Source organism: Cololabis saira, chromosome 20 (genome assembly GCF_033807715.1).
Source record: "Cololabis saira isolate AMF1-May2022 chromosome 20, fColSai1.1, whole genome shotgun sequence".
Lineage (NCBI taxonomy): Eukaryota > Metazoa > Chordata > Actinopteri > Beloniformes > Belonidae > Cololabis > Cololabis saira.
Window position 1 is genome coordinate 19,099,443 of NC_084606.1, and position 19,756 is coordinate 19,119,198.

Here is a 19,756-nt window from a genome sequence, read left to right on the forward strand (position 1 = left end):
ATTAGCTCATCACACTTTCTTTTTTTTTTTTTTTTTCCAACTCTGTTTATTGAATTTTCATTTTTCAACACATAAATGACAGTAACAATGAAGCAAGTATCAAGGTTTACATTATCACGTACCTCAAATAAGGACAGTGTACAAGATATATAAACAAACAAAAAGAATAATAAAACAAAAAAACAAAAAAAAAAAAAAAAAAAAAAAAAGAATAGGACAAAAATACACATACATACAAACACACTCATTCACTCGGGGAAGGGGGAGGGGGGTGGGTGGGGGGGTTTATTCTGCTCACAGCTTTTCTATTTAGTCCTCAGGTTCTTCATCAATGCTGAGTGAGTGAATGTGGTCAACAAAAGGTTGCCAAGTTTTGTTAAAGGCTTCCAAGGAGCCCCGACGGGAGAACCTAATCTTCTCCAGCTTAATGCAGTATAGGATTTCATGTATCCATCTATTGTGTGTGGGCGGAAGCGTATGTGTCCATTTGAGGAGGATAAGCCTTCTAGCGAGTAAAGTTGTGAAGGCTATAACTCGTTTCGCAGTGTTAGGCATCCCAGTGTGTCGTGGTACTCCAAAGAGGACAGTGAGGGGGTCGGGGTCAATTGTGCTACCCAGAACCCTCCCCAGCGTATCAAACAACCCCAACCAAAATAAAGACAATTTCGGACATGACCAAAACATATGCATGTAATCTGCCGGTGATAATTTACATCTGTTACATGAGTCAGCCCTATCTGGGTAAATCTTCGCTAACCTTGCATTGGTGTAGTGGCTCCTGTGTAGGATTTTGCATTGAAGTAGACAGTGTCTTGCACATATAGAAGATGCGTGTACCAGATCTAACATATGATCCCACTGATCATCAGTGATATCAGTCCCAAAGTCCTGACTCCACACAGTTCGAAGTGAGTCCAGTCTGGTTGGATTAACCGCAAAAATGTTTCTATAAATGATAGAAATCAACCTCTTAGAGTCTGTCTTCAGAGATAGAAACGGGTCTAAACTAGAGTTTGGGGGCTGACTAGGGAATTGCGGGTATTGTTTCTGAACAAAATGTCTAACCTGAAAATAACGAAACCGATGGGAGTTTGGGAGAGTGAATTTAGCAGCCAGATCAGAAAATTGAGGGAAAATCCCATCAATGTATAGGCTACTGACAGAATGTAGACCTTTCTCATGCCAATCCCGAAATGTTGGATCTGAGTAAGAAGGGACAAAACAATGATTGCGGTAAATAGGAGCCAGACCTGATGGTACATGTAAACCAAAGTGCTTTCTGAATTGGCTCCAGATTTTTAAGGTGTTAGTCACAATCGGGTTAATGGAGACCTTGAGCGGCAGAGGTAATTGTGCACAAACCACTGACCACAGTGAGTGCCTGGATGAGGATATCTCCATCTGAGCCCATTGGGGTAAGCCAGCTTGTGCAATTTTGGAGTTCCAAAAGAGGAGTTTATTAATATTACACGCCCAGTAATAATGACGGAAGCTTGGCAGCGCCAGGCCACCCTCTGCCTTGGGGAGTTGGAGAATCTCCTTCCTAATACGAGCCTTTTTATCACACCATAGAAATGAATTAATTATTTTATCAAGAGAGAGAAAAAATGAGTTGCGTAAGAAAATCGGAATTTGCTGAAAGAGATATAAAAATCGCGGTAGAGTAATCATCTTGATCAGGTTAGCACGTCCCATTAAAGAGAAAGGCAGGGAGGACCACCTGGCTAAGTCTTCTTTGCAGCGCTCAACTGAGGGATCAAAGTTCTTAGCAGCTAGTTCTGTAAAGGATTTACTCACAAAGATACCCAAATATTTGAACCCTTCCGAGGCTTTCCTAAAGGGAAAAATATTTTGAGGAAGAGCATTAGCCAGATCGTTAACTGGAAAATATTCACTTTTATCAAGATTGAGTTTATAACCGGAGATTTTCTTAAATACCTCTAATATGTTCAAAATTACAGGAAGGGAATTCGGGGGGTCCGAGATATATAGCAGGAGGTCGTCCGCGTACAACGACAACTTGTGAGTTAACCCTTGGCGCATGATACCGTCAAAACGACCCTCATTACGGAGCCAGATAGCCAACGGCTCCACGGCGAGCACAAACAGAGAAGGGGATAAAGGACAGCCCTGTCTATTACCTCGCGAGAGCGGAAACAATTTGGAGCGGATTCCATTGATATTGACTGAAGCAACCGGGGATGTGTAGAGTAACTGAATCCAGGAAATAAAATTAGCGCTGAAACCAAACCTGTTGAGAGCATAGAACATGTACCTCCACTCCACCCGGTCAAATGCCTTTTCGGCATCTAAAGAAAGAACGATTTCGGGAGAGTCCGCGGTGGGGGTGTAAATAATGTCGAATAACCGTCTGGTGTTAAAGAAAGAATATCTACCAGGGATAAAACCAGATTGGTCTGGATGAATAAGAGCAGGCAATACTCTCTGGATGCGGGTGGCAAGGACCTTAGCCATTATTTTAAAATCCACATTGAGTAAGGATATGGGTCTGTAACTGCCACACAGCAACGGATCTTTGTCTTTCTTTAATAAGAGAGAAATTGAGGCTTCTGTCAGGGTGGGTGGAAGTTGGCCTTTCTGGAAAGCGTCATTAAACATTCTGACCAGGATCGGAGTGAGTAAGTCTGCAAAAGCTTTGTAAAACTCCGTAGTGTACCCGTCAGGGCCGGGAGATTTCCCAGTTTGCAAAGATTTAATGGCAGTTGTTACCTCTGCTGCGGTCAGTGGTGCACCTAAATCGTCAGCGCCTTCCAAGTTGATTTGAGGAAATGTAAGGTCATCCAAGGGGTTACGGCTGTCCCAGTCCTGTGAAGAGGACTCAGAGGAGTAGAGTGAAGAATAGAAGTCGGAGAAAACATTACAGATCTCGGTGGGGTCTGTTTTGATATCACCCGTGGACGATTTTATATTGGGGATCAGTCTAGACGCGCTAGCCGAACGAGCCTGGTATGCAAGCAGTTTACCTGCTTTATCTCCCTGTTCGAAAAAACGTTGTCTGGTATGTAGTAGCTGTCTTTCAACTTTACTGGAGGCTAACACGTCATATTGCGATTGCAGCAGAAGCCGTTTCTTATACAGAGCCGCTGAAGGGTTTTCTGCGTATTGAGTGTCCAAGTTTCGGATGTCAGTTGAAATGTCTGCCATCTTAGTCTGTTCAGATTTTTTAAGATGGGAAACGAAAGAGATAGCCTGCCTCCGAATATAAGCCTTGAAAGTCTCCCAGAGCGTGTCAGATCCGATGCCCGGTGTATCATTGGTCTCAAAGAAGAATTTAATCTGCGAAGTGAGGAAGGATTTGAATCCTGCTTCTGAAAGCAAATGCGAGCTAAATTTCCAGTGTTTTGAGGGAGCTTTGCAACCAGAAAACTTAATATCAACAGTGGTTGGCGCGTGATCTGAAATAACTATGCTATGATATTCACTGGTGACAGCGTTATGTAACAATTTACTATCCAGTAAAAAAAAGTCGATCCGGGAGTATGAGTGGTGAACATGTGAAAAGAAAGAGAAAGCTTTGCTGGATGGAAATCTGGCCCTCCAGGGGTCCTCCAAGCCGAGCTGACTGGCGTGAAATTTTAAAGCTTTGGCAGATTTGGATAAAGAAGTTTGTTTCCTTGATGATCTGTCAAGGTCTATATCTTGAACCAGGTTAAAATCACCATCGATTATAATCTGGTGATCATCCAAATTGGGTATGGTGGAAAAGAATCTGGATATAAATTAGTCATCATCCCACGTTGGTGCATATAGCGAAGCCAGAACCACGGGAGTATTTTGCAATTTGCCTGAAACGATGACATATCGGCCGTTAGGGTCAAGTACAGATGATTCAAGCTCAAAAGAAACGTTCCTATGTATAATGATAGCCGCCCCCCTGGCCCTCTCAGAGTACCTCGAGTGGAACAGGTGTCCCATCCATGGCTTCTTAAGACGGGATACTTCAGAGGTGTGAAGATGCGTTTCTTGAAGGAAGCATACATCGCCCCTAAGATGTACTAAGTGGGATATCACCTTATTGGCTTTAGAGACCTCATTCACTCCTTTGGTGTTCCAGGAGACGAACCGGATGTTCCTACCAGTCATTTGTGACTTGGAACTGCCGATGTAAAGATACCTGAGCAGAAAAGGAAGGGGTGGGGTGGGGGGGGGGGGGGGGGGGTTGTAGCCACTCACACACACATTCATTCAGGACGAAGACAGACATAAACAAACCTAGTCCCTAAGGAAACGCGAAACACTTGTATCTCCTAAGATACAGAACTACCTGACTTAGTCAGTTATAAACTTCCCCTACAAAACCTCTCTTCCCTCAGTGTAAAATAAATCCGTACAAAACCCCCCAAGAATGTAACAACGTGGCTCGGGGAGGCATGAACTATAACGAGCACACTCATTTATGTGGTGCTGATGGTAATAAATCCACATTTCCTAATAATGCCAATCAGAGCAGTATGGAGGAAATGTAAAATAAAAACAGTCAAAGTAAACAAAGACATGTGAACAAACTCGCAACACCACCTAATATGTTAAGCAAGGCATATTAACTGGCAAGAATGCGGTAATAAATTAAAATAAAATTATCGTTAATTGTCCAGAAAGAAAGCAAAAGTCCGTGGGTAGGTGTCGGACCACGTTGCTCCACTTACAGATCAGGCACCTCCGGGAACGGAAGCGGCGCCCACAGTGCACAGAAAATATGCTGCACAGTTCGATCCCTTCATGGTGGCCCCGTCCAATGAGTAGTGGCAGTTGTCAAAAAAAAAAAATAAATAAATAAACAAATAAATAAATAAAAAATAAAAATAAAATAATTCACTTCAGGCAAAGTAATAAGAGTCCAAACCAGACGAAATGTGTGCTACCCAGCACAGGCTCTTCATAACACAGTATGTCAAGTAAAAAGTTCAATATTAATATAAAAAAAATAAATAAATAAAAAAAAATAAAATAAAAAAAAATAAATAAACAAATAAATAAATAAAAAATAAAAATAAAATAATTCACTTCAGGCAAAGTAATAAGAGTCCAAACCAGACGAAATGTGTGCTACCCAGCACAGGCTCTTCATAGCACAGTATGTCAAGTAAAAAGTTAAATATTAATATTAGAGAAAAAAAAAAAAAAAAAAAAAAAATTAAATAAATAAAAAATAAAAATAAAATAATTCACTTCAGGCAAAGTAATAAGAGTCCAAACCAAACGAAATGCGTGCTACCCAGCACAGGCTCTTCATGACACAGTATGTCAAGTAAAAAGTTAAATATTAATATTAAAAAAAAAAAAAGGTGTGCTACCCATCACAGGTTCTTCATGACACAGCATGTCAAGTTAAGAAAGAAAATTAAATTGAAAAATTGTTCAAGGCACCCAGAGGGCACCCCACACACGGAGGCCCCGGACCGTGCTACAAAATAATGCCCCGTGTAGCAAAAAAGAAGCAAAAAACAAATCAGGTCGCAACAACCAAAGAACGTTCAGTTCAAGCACCGCAGCAGGTGGCCAGCCCGGGCTGCAGCTCCAAGTGAAAAGTGGTGGGGGCTGCGCTAAAAACAAGCCGTTAGCTCCGGGCCAGGCCGATGAGCACGTTAAAAATACTGCTCAAAGTTAATTACCGTGTCTCAGGTGGTGTTGCGCCTGTCAGCGATGTATTTCTTGGCTTCCTGAACCGACGAGAGCCGAACCGTGTTCCCGTCCTCCGTGGTGATTCTCAGCCTGGCCGGATACTGTAAAGACGGCTTGAGCCCCAGGTCGTACAGCTGTGACATGACTCCACGATACTCAGTACGGAGCTCAAGCACATCAGCAGGATAGTCCTCATAAAAAGCTATCGGCTTGCCCTCGTAGTGTAGCTGCCCTCTCCTCCGTCTGGCCTCGCGCAGCACCCTCTCCTTGGTCTGGAAACTGTGGAAGCACATAATAACAGTCCGCGGCTTCTCAGTCGACTTAGGCCTGGCAAATGGTATCCTGTGTGCACGTTCCAGCTTTGGTGGTTTGGGAAGAACCTCCTCGCCCATCACTTTTTGCAGCAGGATAGAAAGAAAGGCGGTCGGGCGAGGCCCCTCAGTCGACTCCGGCAGCCCAATAAGCCGGAGGTTTGCCCGGCGGCTCCTCGCCTCGAGGTCCGAGGCTTTGGCCTTTAGCTTAGCATTGCTAGCCTCTAGCTCCACACAGGTAGTCTCCAATGCGGCTAGGCGCTCGTCGGTAAAGTTGGCATTTGTCTCCAGCGAGCCGATGCGTTGACCATGGTCTAATACTGTAGCGTGCACCACGTCAATCTTGGCTTCCAATGAGGCCATGGAAGATTTAAATTCCGACGAAAGGGCCGCCTTGTGGTCCTGTAGCAACGTTGTTAGCGCCGCCATGCTAACGTCGCTAGCCGCGGCTTCTTCCTTTTGTGAATTGTCCTTTCTTGGTCTCAAAGTGGACATTATGCTGAGCAAACAGCAGGTTGTTAAATAACAAGCCCCGTTAAACGTCAGAAGAGCAGGGTTTTAAAGTTTATAAAACGTAGTTGAGGGAGCGAGGGAGAAACGTGACTACTCCTCGTCACCCATACCGGAAGTCCTCATCACACTTTCTTCTTAATTTATAGACACAGAAAGTGGGTGTAGGATTAAAGTTTGTACAATCAGGAAGTAGGTATGGTGTGGACCACAGCATCATTCAGCATCATATTACAAGCACATAGTTACGGTGGCCGACAAGGGCCAAACGCACTGCAACGGCCTAATGCGTCTCAGTTAAGGAAAACGCCCTCAAGTACAGAAACGATTCAAATTCACAAACTCAAAACGACGTACACTTACAAAAAGAGGAACATGGTGCAAATGAAAAAAAAACGTGCTGTAAAAAGCAAAGACAAATGCAGCGTCATCAAACACGCTGCAAATAGAGAAACGATGCAAACCACATAACGATATAAAACAAGAAGAAACCATCTTCAAAAGAAAAATAATAACATAACCGGAATAACTGCTTTCTTGGTTGAAACTGTCCTCCTGCCCTGCAGCATCCCTCCAAGTCAGGACCTCCCCACAGTGGAGTGGTCCAGGGAAGGTGTATCTCCAAACACGGTCTTTGTCTACCGGGATGGCTGTGAGACTTTGGAAGCAAAGAATCCTGACTTCCGGTACAGAACAAGCCTCATCATGAACGAGCTGCCGAATGGAAACCTCTCTCTGAGGGTGTCCAACCTCCAGCTGTCTGATAAGGGGACTTACTGGTGCAAGATCGTGCGAGGACAACAACCGGAGGTCCTTGCAAAGCTGGAACTAGACGTGGGTACGTTTTGTCAACATTTCATGGATGTGCACCTTTCTCAAAATAATCCATCAGTTGCAGATCTTGATGAGAAGCTAAACGGGATCCCTCAAAGGGGACTTATTATGGCATTTAATGTATATTTTAAACAGGCCTTGAATGTCTTAAAAACAATCTAAAGCTTGTTTTTTCTACATAAAACAGAAATTCAGCCTCTGGGCCATGTCTCTAGTTTTACCGCTTCTAACCTCATTATCTCTGCTGGATTCTGAGGGGAGGGGAGGCTATGATAATCAGGCTCTGCGCTGATTGGCTGCCTGAATGACGTGTAGCAGGGGAGGGATCAAAGACTCACTCCGGGCTGAAGAGCCGGCTGCGTACACAAAGCGTGTCCCATGCGAGGGAGCTTCGGCGACAAAATAAATTCCATTGCTTATTTTTTTTGTACTGGACAGTCCTAACTGGCCACGAGTTTAACGGTTTCAGTGTGGACAGAGAGCGTCCGATTATCTCGCAGCTCGACGCGATAGTCGGACGCTCGAATGCAGTTTACACGGTGGAAACGACTCCCTGGGATCTTAAAGCCTGAATTACGGTTCTGCGTTAAATCGACGCGTACCCTACGCCGTAGGCTCTGCGTTGGTGGTACGCGGAACCATAAATCAGCCTTTAGTTCCCTGAAGAGGGATCCGGGTCACCTCGTCTTCACACTAACAGTTATTTACTCCGATTCCTCATCATTTCATTTTTTATGTTGCAAGACAAATGAATCATGTTAACTATAAAGAAATCACAACACTGAATGTTCACAAATGGCAACTTTATTGTTAAAAAAATAACCAGTCCAGTGAGTAGCTCCAGTGTTACTTAACGAGTGAGTGGCTCCGTTAGGGAACACTGGAGCCACCGGGGCCACTCACCGGTCCGGTCCGTAAGCGGCCCCGGTGCTACGGAGCTGAGCTAAATACTTAGCCCATGCAAAGATCATACTTGTAGACGAATATAAATAACATAAAAAAATAACGTCACTTACCGCTGACTCGTGTGCAGTTGCCGGGTCCGTACTGTGGGCACTGATCCTTTTATGAGGGTAAATGTCGATGCAAAAACTGTCCCCCGCTGTGGAAACAGTCACCGCTTCAATGGCGGACGCTCCAGCCGGCGGAGTTAGTTGTGGGCGTGGTTTCAGCAGCGGAGGCCGACCTATGGAAATCTTTGCCTATGGTGACGTCACGATTCTGAACGGCTCGTAGAAGTCACATGACACTGGAAGATTCAGCCGGGCGGGCTGTACAGACACTGCAGAATTTGGTTGCTTTCCTCCTTCTCTGAGTTGGCAGGCTGAGGGGAGACCACTTTATATATGTTAAAGCAAGAAAAAACTTGTTTTTCATAATAGGTCCCCTAATAGTAATTATTACCATTTGCAGTTGCAGTGTCCGAGCCGAAGCTGACTGCGGTTCCAGATGTCACTGGTTATCTAACTGTCCAGTGTGGGGTGGAGGGCTGGCTCGCGGAGCCTGAAATTACATTTCTCGATGACCAGGGGAACGACATACATGCCGAAAAGCCTGAACGAACTGCACCCAACATCAGCAGGAAAGCGAAGATACAGACGGCCACCAACAGGTCTGGATTCCCTGTCCTACCCTGGCCCCCGAGGGCCCCTCCTTTTAAATAATCGTGATTTAATTGTTGACCAAAATAATCCCAACCGTGTTATTTGTGACAGAGCATCTTTGAGCAAGTGAGGGAACCTCTGCTTGTCTCGTTTGTTCAGAGTGACCTGCAGAGTCCACCAGCAGCCGTTAAACCTGACCAAGGGATGCAGAGATTTACATTGCAGGTGGGCTGGTGACAAACACACACTTATCAGTTACACAACCTAGTACTTGTATTTATGTTTTCAACAATTTATGCTATTTGTTTTTCCAATTCAATTACATTATATCCTGTGTGGATAACATTCATTACCTCTTTGTTTCTATGGTTACCTGTAATTCTTTAGTGCAACCACTTCGATCCTCGATGTAGCTGTTAATATACTCTGTGTTGCTTTGTATTATTCTGTGAAGACGGTCGTAACGGTTGTGTATTTAATTGTTTGAGGTAAAATTGCCCTGAAAAGTACACAGGAATCAGATATTCTTTTTTATTAGGTCGAAATATTGTATCATATTTACGTGATCCTATAATTTTTTTTTAGTAGAAAACTGCGTGGGATGGTTTGTTAAAACCATAATCGGCACCGGTCTGCAATGGTAAGGAATTCAATTCAATTTTATTTATATAGCGTCTATTACAACAGAAGTTGTCTCTAGGCGCTTTCCAGAGAGCAGAACATGACGCCCGAGCAATTATTACATAAACAATAAATTCCTTCATCCTTCCTCCCCCTGAAGAGCAGATGTAAACTTTCTTGACACCAACAGCTATTTTATTTTGGAAAAAATAGAAGCTAAAGATCCAGGCACTTGAGACGAGGTGGATAAAAAGATAAAAAAGCCTTTATTAGAAGAGGGCTGCCAACATGTTTCGGCCTATCTGGCCTTCATCAGGGCAAAAGGTCTTTTGCCCTGATGAAGGCCAGATAGGCCGAAACATGTTGGCATGAGTATCTTGCCTTTTTTGCGTGTTGCGTAAGTGTTTTTTGCATCTTCACACTGTGAAGATGTTTTTTCTCCCCTCTTTCCTGGTGTAATCCCTTTTCTCACCTAATGAAAAGGCGGTGCCTACCTGTGGCTGCAGCCTCAGGCACCTGTCTACCCTTGTCTTATGTTGGTTGTTTTTGTTTTTTTCTTTGTTCTCTTTGGACGGGCTGTACTGGAATGAAATGTCGTGTCGGAGACGCTGGTCAATGACCAGTGAAGAATCTTGAATTTGTATCATGGTGTGTTGAAGGAGGGAAACATGTAAGACATGCAGGACAGTGGGCCCCGAGGACCAGGGTTGGGGACCCCTGATCTAAACTAATATAATATGTAATTCACTCTTTAATCCTACTGAAGCTGTGACTTTTTACTTGATTTTCTTCACATGGCATTTTTACAGTTAAACTTCATCTGTGGTAGTTCTCACCTTCTTCTATGATCTGATCATGATCAGTTATGTCCATTATGAACAAAACTGAAAATATTTGCTTTCAAAATGACTCTTTCTTTCCACCTGAAGTTCTTATAACCATAGCAATGTCTTTATTTCCTGTTCAGGATGTGGTTGAACTTGTGGGTGAACTTTAAATGTTGATCAGAGTTAAACGACAGATGAACATCAAGACAGGATGACGGTCACCTCACTGTGCCTGCTACTGTGTAAGAAAATTTACTCTTGTTTATATCTTATCTATGATGTCGTTTTGATTGTCTTTGTTTGCAGGAAGGGCCCAGCCAGTTGTAATTTTCTTACAGTTCATTAAATATGATTACTTTGGTCCTTTTTACTATTTAAGCTGCTTTTTTTTTCAACACATGCCGTGCACCTTTTTTATGTGTGCGCCTGAAGCACAAAGCTGGGCCTAAGTAATCCAGCTGATAATTATTTTCATAGTCCCAGTAACTGGAAAATCTCAGGAAATTGGATGTGTTCAGGGAGGTTCTGATTGTATTGGGGTTGTCTCTGGTTCTGTCTGAGGTGGTTGCTGTGGTTAATAATGTCCAATAAACCACACCCCCTGCTTTTCAGACCTTATCTGGTTGTTTTCGGGGTGATTCTGGTTCTGTCTGAGGTGGTTCTGGTTCTGTCTGAGGTGGTTCTGGTTGTACTGAATTCATTTCTAGGCTAATATAATATATAATATAATATAATATAATGTAATACACAGGTTTTTTGTTGCCACGGTAACAAGCCCCACATGAATGTATGAATCTCGGCATTTTGACATTGATTTTCAGTAAATCACAGCTTCATGAAATTTGAATATGTTGTAGCAGAGACGTTCAATAAACCTGTATAGAGGATCTTTGGTTGTAGTCCACAGCGGAGCGAGTTTTGGAACATTTGAATGATGTCTCTACGATAACCTGTTGCATGGTAACAAGCGTCCAAAGTCAATTTGACATTTTATTTAAATTGAAAGTTCAATTTCTCAAAAACTGTAATAACTAAGATAATGTGGTTGTAAAATCTTTTAGTCCGAAGAGAACTGAGTCTTTGAATGCTTGAATGAAGTCTCTACGGAAAAGTTCAGCCGAGCAATAAGCGCCCCCCCCCTTGTCTTTATCTGTTTCCTCTCCACTAGTGTCAATAAAGGCCACTAGAGCCACAAAATCTTAACACTTTTTTTTTAAAGTGGCTGTAAGTATGCTGGGGCTTTCCCAACCAGAGTTTTGTCTGAGAGTTTGTCTGGACTGGAGTGGGGGCCGGTTCAACAGAGAGTATGTTACATGGGCCTCAGTCACAAAGCAGACAGCAGTGTGGTGAATGACATCCAGCTTGTGTTTGCGGCACACCTGTAGACTACATCACCCAAGTCCAGTACTGTAGGTGCTGTCGTTTCGACCAAGCAGTGTTTTTGGAGAGGCTGATTGAGGATTTATTGTAGAAATGGAAACCAATGCAGGATTCGACTGTACCGAGCTTTAGTTTCATGTGGGTTTCAAAAGAGAGTTTGTCGTCAAGGCCAGATTCAAAGATAATGTAGTTACGTGACGCTTCCCACCACTTTAACGCATGTGTGTCAGTAGGCATTTTTTACTTTCTTTTTATCTTTTAGTTTTTAGCTCCAGTGTTTCCTCAGGGGGGTCGTATACACTGGGAGGTGTGCCTGCTCTGCCCATGGGGGTGTCGTCATGGGGATCCCTCAGGCCTGGGTGGCTGGGGGTGGGACTCCACCTTCTGTGTGGGGTCTGCCCTGGTCTCTCTGGGTTGGGGGGGTCTCTGTGGCGATGCTCCTTGTGGTCATGGTCGGTGATGCCTCTCAGTGTGGACGGCCACCCATAGGTAGTGTTTTCCTCACCTGGATCGTTAGTGCTAAGCCATGTCACCAGTCCACTTACTGTGTGTGTGTGTGTGTGTGTGTGTGTGTGTGTGTGTGTGTGTGTGTGTGTGTGTGTGTGTGTGTGTGTGTGTGTGTGTGTGTGTGTGTGTGTGTGTGTGTGAGCGCAAGTGAGTGTGTGTGTGTATGCGTGGGGGGTGGGGTCGTATGGGATGTTTTAAATTGTGTTTTCTGATTGTCATTTCATTCTGCATGTAAAGCACCATGTGTTGCAATTCTTAAATGTATGATATGGTGCTATATAAATAAATAAAGTTTAAGTTTAAAGTTTAGACACCTGGAGCACCTGTTTTGATTAAGACACCTTCTTGCTGTGATTTTGGCGAGTATGCTGTGCGGCACTAGAGGTGACGACAGGTAGCACCCCTGGGCACACTCCCAGTTAGTCTGCCTCTCAACACGCAGCCTCAGTTTTATTGGTTTCGTAGTTTTAATGTATGTGTGGTCTTTTTCAGATTTTCTTTGTAAATGTCGTGGTTTTTTTTTGTATTTACTTATCCGTTAATTTCTCTATAACAGCATTTTAATTGCATTCATTTTTATTTTTAAATAAATTATCTTAATATACTCTTTTGAACCCACATCTCTGCCTCTAACTTTGACCCTGGGGGCCTGTATTTTTTTAACCAGGTGGTTATTTGGTTCGATTAATTTCCCTCCGCTACAGTGGCTTTTGACAAAATCTATCTCACAGCCATCCAAGGACAACATTTTGATGGCAGTCATCCTGTTAGTTAATGTTATGTTAGTTTTATTAGCATTTGAAAATAAGTGGAGACTGGAGAAAGCACGTTGGATGCTGTTGAATCTTATTGTCACACATTATGATAAATGTAAATGACATAAGTTACTGTATGGACAATGCAACTCATCCCTCACTGATTGCATCTATGAACTGAATTTGATTCTCCTGGAAAATGTTGTTGTTTTAAAATACAGTACAGACTCAAAGGAACCAATTTCAGTGATGATAACGCTTTCCTTTTTATTTCCTGTTCCACCCTCAAGCAGCAACGCTGAACATCCAACCAAACAGGTCTCAGTTCTTTTTGTACGACAAAGTCACTCTGAGCTGTGAAGTCGGGGAAAACTCTGGAAACTGGACATTGAAAAAAAACAGCTCTCATATGGTTGAGTCCTGCAGTGGTTGGGGACTGCCCTCCCAGTCCGCCTGCGTTATTGAAAATGTCTATCCATTTGACACTGGAGTTTACTGGTGTGAATCTACGAAAGGGGAGTGCAGCACCAGCATCAGCATCACGGTCACTGGTAACATCCTCTATCAATGTATCAATATTGGCTCTTGTTAATTACGTACCTGTTATCCAGCTGAAATGTCACAACCTGCTTCTGATCATCAGATGGTCATGTGATCTTGGACAGCCCGGGGCTTCCTGTAACAGAAGGAGACAGAATAACGCTTCTCTGCTATTACAAAGAAGAGGAGAACAGCCAGATGACTTCAAATTTCTCTGCTAACTTTTACAAAGATGGTGCTTTCATAGGGACCTATCCAGCAGGAAACATGACGTTTTCAGCAGTATCTGCATCTGATCAAGGCTTCTATAAATGTGAGCACCCTTCAAAAGGAGAGTCTTCAAATGCCTGGATGGCTGTAAAGAGTAAAGGTGAGTTTGTCTATAGGCACTAATGTGGTTTCATGTTAAAAGATCAGGCAGGTAGAAAGACCTGCAAAGGAAAGCTGATACCAAAAATATAGGGGGAACCTACTTGGACAAAACCAATGCTGAAAAATCTGGCTGGGATGTGGTGATCGATGCAATGATTGTTATTTTTTTCCGTCATTAGGTATTTCTAGGCACTCATTTTGTTGCCCAACTAGTTTAAGCCGATAGAGAATATTTTTGAGGAGATGTTAAGAAGTTTGACTCGCTTTCTCATCTTCTTGCACCAACTGAGTGTTTGCATGATTCATAGAAAGTCCCAAAATAATGTCTGATGCAGATTAGTGGTGTTAAAACAACATTTATCCATTATAACAATTTGGCAACCTTGAAAGATAAAGCCATAGTTTAAAATTGTAATTAATGTTTTTTAAGTCTTCACGTCGAGCCCTCTCTGCTGTGCTTCAGCTTTGTCTGTATTTATTTATTTTTACTTTCAACAGTGACCTCTTTTGTGGTTCACTTCGGTTCAGCAGATGGATGGTGTGTTCTGACACTGATGTACCTTACTGTAAAATCCTGTGTTCTTAAAGTACATTCTTTTAACAACACTGTTATATTTATAGTCATAGAGGATTGTTGTCGTCCTTGTATGATCATTCTTATTTTATCAGTTATCTTGCTTGAGTGGTTCAACTTAATAAGTTAATTTTAATATGAGAGGTTATCATGATTGTAGCCTGTTTAGCTTGTGCATTGTAATAGACCGTGGCACGTTCATGCATCGTCTACAGTTAGGAATCTCGCCATCGTTGGTTGCCAAACTCGGCCCCACAAACAGCATCTTGCCTCGGTTCCCCAAATGGCACTGCCACAAATGGTCAATTAGCTTGGTCTTGGCATATTTCTTGTTTCAGCTGCACATATCAGTAAAATAACCTGAAGATTTGTCTTTGTTTAAGATATGAACACTTTGATTATGGCCATTTGCATGGAGAAGTTAATGGTTCTGTTGGATTTCATGAAGGTGGACATATTTAGCCATCCACAAAAATATGTGATTAGTCCCAACAAATTTGCAATGAAAGCTTTTTCTGTTGTCTTTCGTGTCAGCTTTCTCCATTAAAAATGCAGCTAATATCTGTAGTTTGGTCTATAACAGAACTAAGGCTTATCTGTTGCTGTTAGCTGTGAAAAAGTACCAAGATGTCACAGAAACTGAGGATTTTTCAAGAACAAACTACACAAAAGTGGTCCAAAGCAATGCTGTTGTTTTCTCTTGACTGCAGTTGGACCCCAGCCTCCTGAAACGTCTCCACCCAGTCCGGTCTGCACCATCCTGATGATTGTCCTCCACACTGTGATGCTTGTAGCGTGTATACAATTACACAGAATGTGGGCTAAAGGTAGAGACACTTTAGAAAATTACACTCGTTGAAATCAGTCATATGAGACTGAATGTGACCAAAGAGATTTAACATTAATTTACATAAAAGATGAGAACAGGCATGCAGTGTCAGAAGTGAAGCCCGTTAGCACAGGACAAAACAAATGATGCTGGACTGGAGACCTAAAAATAACACTCCACAAAACTTCGACTTATGTCACAGAGTCGAGATCCAGTCTGTACACGAACAATGAGCCACAACTTCAAGTCAGAGTATTAGTTTTATAACAAATAGTGGGTTATGAGCAGCAATTTATGTCGTTGAATGCTTGAGGGGTAGAGGGGCTGCATTGTGTTAATACTGTTAACTGACTGCACTAGTGGAAGTAGGCAAATACGACCTGTGTGGTTATGTTTGCAGAATTTTAGCTCAACTATTGTATTCTCTTTTTTTTTTTCATTGGTCTTGCCACATTTATATGAAGAAGTACTATAACTACTAATAAGCCCCACAGAGAGGTGTCTGCGTGTTGAAAGCTCTTATGTGTCCATTTTCAGTATAACTCAAAAGTTTACACTATTTGCATTTGTAGATTCCTTTTCCTGGATGCTTTGCTCAGGTTTTTATGAGACTTTTTGGTGAAAATCTACAAGCACTTTAAAAAAAGCCAAGCTCTGAGGAAAGATATTGAGCTCACACAACATTACAATATCATAAATCTGACCGGAGGAAAAAAAAAAAGGTTTAACAGTTTAACCAGATGAGGCAATTTAGTTCAAGAAATCAGAAACATTCACATGCAGTTTTTAAATTAGATTTTTTTATTGATTTTGAAGTTGAATTAGTCAGATTTTTACCAATGATGCTTGATTAAAAGGTCATCTTTTCCTCTCGTTATGCAGTTCGTGCTGAAGAAAAGAGAGCTTCTGATACTCTGCATCGGGTGTGAGCCGTCATCCTCTTTCCTGCTGGGATGAAGATAAGAAAGAGCAGCTCCTGTACATATTGTTGTAAAAGAATCAACATAACCGGAGGTGTAGTGGTCCCTGGAGATGTGGGGGTACTCTTAATTCATTCCCTTGTGCACATTGCACATTGTCCTACCGCAGTAATCTGTTTCATTTGATTTAGATTTACCCTCTAAAGTCTAATCAGTTAATCATACACAGCATAGTATAGCTTTTTCCAGCTTTACTGGCATGTTTTGCTGTGGCTGAAGAGGCGGCACCTCCTTCAGTCTGGGAGATGCCTTGTGACGAGAGTGAAGGATGGACAGCGTGCAGGCGCTAATGTTAAATGAGCTGCCAGCTGATGTAGAGTCACAACAACATTTGAAATTGTGGTAAAGCAAAGGAAATCTGTGTGTGACAACAGTGAGCATAAATCAAATAAAATATGATAAACCCCAGATCAGTTGCAAACAAATGAAACTGCTGAATCTGATTCCCAATCAGATTAATAGTGAATATCAGTCATGAAGAAATTTGCTTTTCCAGAGGGATTGTGAAATTATCGTACACTTATGGCTCTTGATCGTATATCGAGATCGACATTATCTTACTGTTACGGCCCTGTGGGGGACGTAACACTTACAAATATGATCATTATTGTACATCTGGCAACCTGGTGCCTAAACCTAACCAATCTAACCAACTATGGCGACACATACTAGCCAATTAGACACAGTGGTTGGGTGACGCCTCCACCGTCCTATGAAGGAAAATTGGTCAATTTCCAGACACCACTAAATGATACATCAGAGTGGATTGAGAAGTATACCTGATGCTGACTGAACAATAATTGGGTATATGGAGTATGCACTGCACTGGACCACTGAACATAACATTTACTTCATGATGGAAGTGTTTATATGTTTATATGTCAAATATTAATTTGTGCTTCATATGGCTGAGATCTCCACGTGATATTTACCTAGATATTTTTTTATTTAATGAAATCCAGATAAGCACTTGCATACAACGGATAACATATATGAATGTCTTACATCACCTCCTGGATATTTTAATCCAAATTTAAACATGTCAGACAGAATTTTATGATTTTTACATTTTGATTAAAATAATTATACCAAAAACGTTGTCTCTGCAGTACTTTATGCCAGTCAACTGACTTAAACTTGGGAACACAAACTGTAAGATATGATTTTTTTCAAGAGAAATCAATATTGTTTTAATTTTCTTCTTTAGTTCTCAGGACACAACTGAATAAATAGAGAGAGACAGAAACTAATTAGTGATATGCTGCAGCTATGTTCAAGATATGTTCAATTAATTTCTCTTAACATGGTTCCCTGAGCCAGCGTCCCACTTTTCCCCCTACACCTGAGATAAAACTAATGTGACTGGGTCAAAGAAGTATAAGGCCTTTGAGTAGCCCATTTTTAAAATACTTAAAATAAAGATATTTTTGGCCATTTTCCAAACATTTGAAATGTAGTGTACACATACATGTATGTGAAAACTTCAAACAAAGGTATTTTAGTGTTTTTAAACCTTTAAACCGTCATTTGGGGCGACCATTTATCTCAAAATTAATAGATTTCCATAACAAAATTTATATTTTAATAAGTATCAGTAATTAAATTAACTGTTCAAGAAAGATAGACACATTTTTCCTTTCATTTTTTGAAAACCATTTTTAAATACATTCTATCCATAATGGTAGTGTCACCCTACTCTAAAATTCATAAAACTGATTTAAAATGTGTACAAGGTGTATCCACTAATGCATGCTATACCAATAATTTATATTTGAACCAAAACTGATAGACATTCAATTTTGAATTTGATACAGAATTGCCATTTGTTGGTTACCCCACATGACAGGTGGTCACCCCACATGATGCTTTCAAGTTTAATCAAATATAACAGGCTAACAGTTAGCTATATGATCTAAGCTAGCTACTTCTCACCACATATCACTAACAAATTTACCTTCAAAATATAGATTTGCAAATAAAACGAATTATTTACAGTTTTAGGGTGGTCACCCCACATGATATCAAAATGTGACGTATACACTGCAGCAGTTAGAAAGAGGATTTATTTGTAAAGGAGAGAGAGACTACTGACCTGCAGGTTGTCTCTCTGGGACCCTCATGGAGTAACTGGCTGATGCAACATCCTCTTTGAGATGATTGTCAATATAAAAGTCCCTCAATTGTATTTTTTTCATGGTCACCCCAGATGATGATTCAGACAATGAACATATTCGGACAAGATTAGTTTGTGTATTATGACTGAAATGTGTGTACAAATGTTCCATAACTTTGTCAATAAATCTAAAACAAGTTTGAAAGTATGCCCAATAGGGCAAGCATTATTTTTAAATTGTTTTAATGTGATTTAAAACCAGTTGTCCAAACAGAAGTCAAGGCCGGACGGTCACCCCACATGATGTTTTCACACTTCAGATGGCAGAAAATGACCAATAACCAACATGTTTAAATAAAATAAGAGTGGGCACATGTAGAAGGAACGTATTAGACATACATGTTATATTTTTTATTCATTTTTATGTTTATTATTAGGTAAAAAGTTCCATCGGACAGAAAAAGTAAGCGTCACGTCTTTGACCCGACTACAGTATTCTTAAAATAATAATTTCCTTTGTGGTCTGTACAAACCACATATGAAGGAAGAGAAGCAAATTCCCACAACAGGCAGAATTAACTTTGCGAGTTCACACAATCATGTACCAATCATGTAAGTTTTGGTCGAGATCTGGTGGCTGACATTTATCTTCATCAAACCATCATGACCTCAATCATAAAATGCAAGAGTGAGATAAATAGTTAACTCATATATTGCACAATTTAACATCATTCTATATTCTTCGAAGGCCTTCACACTGTGTTTTGCATTCAGCCATTCACATAAACACTCCTACAGCTTTTTATTGTACATGTACGCATGCATTCACACTTGGAACAATCTAAACACACTGACAACATTGCATTTAAGGGGCTTCTACCTCTGTATCAAAATGTTTAACTACAATAACATATTTGACTGACTGAATGGATGATCTTAGTTTGTTTTTTTGCCGTTACAAATAAATAAGAGGCATTGAAATAAAAGAACCATGGTCTACAGCTCAAACTGAAGGACGATTTGATAAATTCCTATGTCTTTATGTCTTTGTTTCTGTAATGCATGTACATAACTTCAAGTCTTCCACTACAATACGTGCTATTGTAATAACTGGTTAATATGCTAATATTACCGATTTGTTGTTAGTTTTTCCAGACTGCACTGCATGTTACACTTCAAATAACTCAATTCAGATGAAAATAACCTCTTGTTAAAAAGGGGGAAGTTTAACCGTATACATGACACCATCACGGTAACATGGTGACAGTTTGTGGTTTTTTCTGAAGAAACTTCACACTCAGAGTGAACAGGCCGATAAGAAAGTCACCGGCAGCTCTTACTTCCTCATTAAGTCAA

At 41.3% G+C, this 19,756-nt stretch overlaps 2 protein-coding genes across 2 annotated transcripts; both read left to right on the plus strand.

The window, feature by feature from the left end:
• The first annotated feature begins 6,662 nt into the window (after positions 1-6,662).
• Positions 6,663-8,994, plus strand: LOC133420470 (butyrophilin-like protein 2). Its single transcript, XM_061710164.1, has 3 exons — positions 6,663-6,667; positions 7,031-7,302; positions 8,712-8,994. The coding sequence occupies exons 1-3, from the start codon at positions 6,663-6,665 to the stop codon at positions 8,960-8,962; spliced, it is 528 nt and encodes a 175-aa protein (XP_061566148.1). The 3' UTR covers positions 8,963-8,994.
• Positions 8,995-10,551: 1,557 nt separating this feature from the next.
• LOC133420787 (uncharacterized) lies at positions 10,552-16,279 on the plus strand. Its single transcript, XM_061710614.1, has 5 exons — positions 10,552-10,592; positions 13,283-13,543; positions 13,636-13,902; positions 15,189-15,305; positions 16,190-16,279. The coding sequence occupies exons 1-5, from the start codon at positions 10,562-10,564 to the stop codon at positions 16,234-16,236; spliced, it is 723 nt and encodes a 240-aa protein (XP_061566598.1). The 5' UTR covers positions 10,552-10,561; the 3' UTR covers positions 16,237-16,279.
• Positions 16,280-19,756: the final 3,477 nt, after the last annotated feature.

What these genes read in the sequence shown, in the direction of transcription:
- LOC133420470 (XM_061710164.1), top strand. An exon ending in AAAGCTGGAACTAGACGTGG is followed by an intron (nt 7,303 to 8,711) that starts GTACGTTTTGTC and finishes TACCATTTGCAG; the next exon opens with TTGCAGTGTCCGAGCCGAAG.
- LOC133420787 (XM_061710614.1), top strand. Translation starts at nt 10,562, where the DNA reads ATGACGGTCACCTCACTGTGCCTGCTACTGT. An exon ending in CATCAGCATCACGGTCACTG is followed by an intron (nt 13,544 to 13,635) that starts GTAACATCCTCT and finishes TCTGATCATCAG; the next exon opens with ATGGTCATGTGATCTTGGAC. An exon ending in ACACAGAATGTGGGCTAAAG is followed by an intron (nt 15,306 to 16,189) that starts GTAGAGACACTT and finishes CTCGTTATGCAG; the next exon opens with TTCGTGCTGAAGAAAAGAGA.